At 58.5% G+C, this 5,141-nt stretch overlaps 1 protein-coding gene across 1 annotated transcript; it reads left to right on the forward strand.

Annotated features, from left to right (window-relative positions):
- Window positions 1–588: 588 nt before the first annotated feature.
- KLK4 (kallikrein-related peptidase 4) lies at window positions 589–4,384 on the forward strand. Its single transcript, XM_012643013.1, has 6 exons — window positions 589–661; window positions 1,219–1,290; window positions 2,214–2,376; window positions 2,789–3,039; window positions 3,120–3,256; window positions 4,146–4,384. The coding sequence occupies exons 1-6, from the start codon at window positions 589–591 to the stop codon at window positions 4,296–4,298; spliced, it is 849 nt and encodes a 282-aa protein (XP_012498467.1). The 3' UTR covers window positions 4,299–4,384.
- Window positions 4,385–5,141: the final 757 nt, after the last annotated feature.

Raw genomic sequence — 5,141 nt, forward strand, 5'->3', positions numbered from 1 at the left:
CCAGGTTGGATGTTTTTTAAAAGCAGAGAAGATAATACCACTCCCTCCACCCTCGTGCTTAAAATCCATTATTACACCGAAATAAAACCCAAACTCCTTAATCCTGGTATCTAAATCCCTGTGGGGTCTGCCCGTGCCGGGTCTGCGCTCATCCCCGCCAGCCCCGCTCCGGCCGCGGGAGCCTCCAGGCCTTGCCCGCTGTCCGCGCCGTATCTCTTGGAATCCACTTTGGGAATAAGAAGAACGGTCACCCCGGTTTCACGGATGGGAACATGGAGGCTGACAGGGGTGCCGTCACCTGCCCAAGTCCCAAAGGGCAGGCTGGCCTTGAACCCTGGAAAGTTTGCTGGGGAAGCACAGAAAGGGAAAGAGGTGGGTGGGGAGGGGAGAGACCCAGGAGAGACGGGGAGTGGAGTCTAGGCTGCAGGGCAGGGGTCTCCCGCCGAGGCCCTGCTCCCAGCGCCCTCCGGGCCCCCTGACTTCGGCCTGGTACCCAGGCAGCCAGAGAGTTGGCCTGGCAGCACCTGACCCTGGAATGCGCCCCTGGGGGGAGGCCAGCCCAGGCTGACGAGGCTGCTTATAAGCCCCATGGGGGCCCCTGCAGGAGGCAGTAGGCGGGAGCGCAGCCCAGCAGCAGAAGCCGGGAGCCACAGGGGGCCGGGTAAGAGGCCGGGTGGTCACCGCCTGAAAGCCTGCGGTCTGCGACCTGGCTCTCCCACCCCTGCATGTCACTGCGATTCTCAGCCTCTGGACCCTCTGCCTCCTCCTCTCTCCAAAGAGGTCTCTGGCTGTCTCTGGTTCTGATAGCGAGATATTACCCTAGTTAGCAGTGTCCCTCCGATTCCCTCTCTATACCCCTCAGCCTCTCTCTTTCTCTGTCTCCCTGAATCTCTCTCTCCATGTCTCTAACTCTCAGCCTGTCTCTGAGTATATCTCTTAAACGTTCTGCCTCTCTGGCTTCCGCCTGTCCCTGTTCAGGGATGGCTAGACCCTTTCCCTGACCTCCCTGTGCACCTACTTCCCTCTCCCTTCGTCTCTCTGTCTCTAAATCTCTGTCTCTCTGGGGTGGGGGGTGGGGATGGTCTAGGTTCTTGCCTGCGGGGGGGAGGGGGAGGGCAGGGAAGAGAAGGATGAGGAGGGGTGAAGGAAGAAAGAGAGGGATGGAGAGACCTGGGCTGAGGATGCCCAGCTTTGCCTGAGTGCCGGTCTCACCCTCAGGTGTTGACATGGTGGCCACAGCGGGAAACCCTTGGGGCTTGTTCCTGGGGTACCTCATCTTCGGTGTCACAGGTATCTGAGTGTGCGTGTGTGACCGTCTGTGCTTGGGGGCACAGCGTTTGTTGATGTTCAGGCATGACTCAGTGTCCCGCCTGTGACCGTAAAGCTGCGCGGGAGACAGCAGCATGTGACGGCTTCCCTGTGGTTGTGCACGTGTAATTCCTCCAGTCGCGGTGAATTCGTGTGTGACAGTGCGGCGGGGTGTGTGGTTGGACCTGCGAGGGTCAGTGTGTGATTGGGTGAACGCCTCTGGCGGTTCGTGCCTCTGAACATATGGTGGAGGGACAACGGGGTGGCGAGGCAGGGCAGGCAGGGAAAGCGAGGGGCGGATAAGCGGGAGATAGTGCTTCCGAGGGATGCTTCCTGGGTCCTCAGCCCTCGGACCCCCAGGAGCCGAGTCACGGGACTTTGTGTATGATGCTGTTCTGTGTGAAAGGGCTCGTGGCTGGGCGTGACTGCGGGACCGACTGCCTGAGCGTCTGGCTGTGTCCGCCCCTCCCCGCCCAGCCTGTGTGCGGGCTCCGCTTGTGCTGGGGACTGTGCCTGGCACGCTGCCTGTGTGTGGTATGAGTCCCAAAGATGGGTCTGCGACTCAAAGCTGAAATGCACCTCCTGACCCAAGCGACCCTGTAGCCCGGCTCCCACCCATAACCCCGCCGCCGAGCTTTAACCCACCCCTCCGAGCCCTGACTCTCCGGGGGAAGCCCTAACCACGCCCTGAATGGTGACAGCTAGGGTGTCACCCCTGAGAAGGCCGGGCCGGGACACTGGGCTGCCCACGCCCCTGCGCCGGACCCCAGCCCAGGCCCCCTGAGCCCGCCCCCACACGTGACCCCGCCCCTGAAGCCCTCACCACGCCCATGCCCCGTGACCCCACCCCCAGGAGCCCTGGGCCGGCCTCCTGGGCCCGCCCCCAGCCCTGACTCCGCCCCCAGGATCGCGCGCGTCGCGTGCCGGCGGCCAGATTATCAACGGCGAGGACTGCAGCCCGCACTCGCAGCCCTGGCAGGCCGCGCTGTTCCTGGACAACGAATTTTTCTGCGCGGGCGTCCTGGTGCACCCGCAGTGGGTGCTGTCAGCCGCGCACTGTTTCCAGGAGTGAGTGCGGGGTGGGCAGGGCAGGGCTGGGCCCGCGGGCGGGACCCGGACGTCACCGGCGGGGCGGGGGCGCTGGTATCAGGGTGCAGGGGAACAGCTGAGACGGCTCTGGGAGGGAAGGAGCTGAGCCTGGATGGGGGAGTCCGGAGGGGCGGGCGAGGGGGGCCGGAGCTCCGAAGGACCCGGAGAGCCCTGGGTTGAAATCCCAGCTCAGCTGCTGAGTCCGCAGCGAGCAATGGCAGGTTCTTGTCCCGGATTATTGTGAATCGGGATTCGAGAGCATGATTAAGTAGCTCTCAGCGCGGAGCTTAGCGAGGAGGATGGGGTCTGGGCAGGGAACCGGGCTGAGAATGAGAGCGGAGACAACGACGACGCAGTTGCCGCAGAACTCACCTGCCCTCCGTGTCCCCAGCTCCTACACCGTCGGGCTGGGCCTGCACAGTCTCGAGGCCCGCCAGGAGCCGGGCAGCCGGGTGGTGGAGGCCACCCTCTCCATACAGCACCCGGAGTACAACAAACCCTTCCTCGCCAACGACCTCATGCTCATCAGGTTGGACGAATTAGTGTCCGAGTCTGACACCATCCGGAACATCAGCGTCGCCTCCCTGTGTCCGAGCGCGGGGGATTCCTGCCTCGTTTCTGGCTGGGGTCTGCTGGTGGACGGTGAGCTCGTGGGCAGGCTCTGCCCTCTCTGAGGGGTCCTCTGCCGGCCGCAGGGGCTGACCCGGAGCTCTGTGTCCCAGGCAGGCTGCCCACCGTGCTCCAGTGCGCGAATGTGTCCGTGGTGGCCGAGGAGGAGTGCACTGAGCTCTATGACGCTGTGTATCACCCCAGCATGCTCTGTGCGGGCGGCGGGCAGGACCGAAAGGACTCCTGCAACGTGAGGAGCGGGAGGCGCGGGGACGCGGGGACAGCTGGAGAAGGGGGTGACAGAGACACATGGGGACTGCGGTGGGACGCGGGGACAGAGAGACACACAGGGAGATAGTGACCAGGGAGAGAGAGACGGGGAGAAACTGGGAAATAGACACAGGATTAAGGAGAAGTAAAGGAAGAAAGAAACTGAAATAGTGAGAGACACAGGGAGACAGAAACACACACAGAATAATACAGTTGACCCTCGAACAACGTGGGGACGTACAACTTCTGACTCCCCAAAACTTAACTACCAATAGCCCACTGATACCATAAACAATCCATTTATTATATTTTATGCATTCATGACATACCTAACTTTCCCCTAAATTTTGTGATATTTCTAGGATGCAGTTCTGCTGCGTTTTTTCAAACCGTTGCAAATCTCCAAAAAATTTTCCAATATATTTGTTGAAAAAGATCCACATGTCAGCGGACCCACACAATTCAAACCTGTGCTGTCGAAGGGTCAACTGTATACTAGAGAGAAATAGAGAGACAGACAGACTTACAGAGATGAAACACAGAGAGAAATAAGAAACATCTAGATCCTACAAAGAGATGTAGAGACACACAGAGACACTAGGAGAAACAAGCCACAGAGGGAGGCACAGGAGAGACAGACAGACAGACAGAGACAGATCAACAGCAAACCGGAGAGAAGCAGCCAGCCGGCAGGACACCAGAGGTAGGACATAGGGGAGCAGGATTAGTTGGGTCCGGGCTCTGGAATGGAACTTCCAAGGGCCGTGTTGCTGGGTCTTGTTTGGTTCCTCTCCCATCCCACATCGATTTCCACCCCTGTGTGTTTCGGATTCTGACTCTCTCCCTCTCTCTCTCTTTCTTCACAACAGGGTGACTCTGGGGGTCCCCTGATCTGCAACGGGTCCCTGCAGGGCCTCGTGTCTTTTGGACAAGCCCAGTGCGGCCAAGTCGGCGTGCCGGGCGTCTACACCAACCTCTGCAAGTTCACTGACTGGATAGAGAAAACCATCCAGGCCAGTTAACTACGGGGACTGGGGCCGGTGAAATTGACCCCCACATATGTCCTGCTGAAGCAATTCAGGAATCTGGGTCCCCAGCCCCTCCTCCCTCAGACTCAGGGGTCCAGGCCTCCAGCCCCCTCCTCCCCAGACCCAGGGGTCCAATCCCACCTGGAATGTTTTCCTGCATACAGTGCCCCCTGGTGGCAGAATGTTTACTCAACGTTACCAGTGTTAGAGAAAGCTGGTTTTTCACCTTTTGTGTCCCCTTCCCCTAAATCCAGAAATAAAGTCTAAGAGAAACCCAGGTTCTGTTTGAAGTGTCCTCCTCATTTCCCCTCCCACTCAAGGGATTCCTGCAAGTAGCTTTCCCTCCTTGAGTCTCAGTTTCCCCATCTGGGAAATGGGAGCTTCAACCAGGAGGGCCACAGGGTTTCAGAGAGAGGAGCCATTGCCCGGGAGGTTAAGAGGAACCAATTCTGTGGATGGTGTCCGGTTTCTGAAAAGTCAAGTCAGGAAACGGTGAATATATGGATTGTCTGGCTTAGGTTAACTGTTTAGCTTTGGTTGACCCATTTTTGTTTTGTCTTCTTAACTGCATTTAAGAGTTTTTACTTCGTCTCTGCCTCAGGCCCCTGCTGCCGTAGCTGGAGACGGGAGGGAGGAATCCCGGAGAGAGCCGCTATGAGCGGGAGATACAGAGACCAAAGGCCAAGAGGGGACACCGAGGGCCCAGGAATGTGAGAAATTGCTATCACGTGCTTCACTGATGACCCATCCTAATAAAAATACACTCTTAAGAACTTATATTCAATATGCATAAGAAGATATCCAAATCTGTCTGTATCTCTTAACATATTCTCAAAA

This window comes from Propithecus coquereli, unplaced genomic scaffold, assembly GCF_000956105.1.
Source record: "Propithecus coquereli isolate 6110/MARCELLA unplaced genomic scaffold, Pcoq_1.0 Scaffold193, whole genome shotgun sequence".
Lineage (NCBI taxonomy): Eukaryota > Metazoa > Chordata > Mammalia > Primates > Indriidae > Propithecus > Propithecus coquereli.

Coding starts and splice junctions, on each gene's coding strand:
- KLK4 (XM_012643013.1), top strand. CDS start 589: ATGGGGGCCCCTGCAGGAGGCAGTAGGCGGGAGCGCAGCCCAGCAGCA. Junction 1,291..2,213: donor CCTCATCTTCGGTGTCACAG/GTATCTGAGTGT, acceptor CTCCGCCCCCAG/GATCGCGCGCGTCGCGTGCC. Junction 2,377..2,788: donor GCCGCGCACTGTTTCCAGGA/GTGAGTGCGGGG, acceptor CCGTGTCCCCAG/CTCCTACACCGTCGGGCTGG.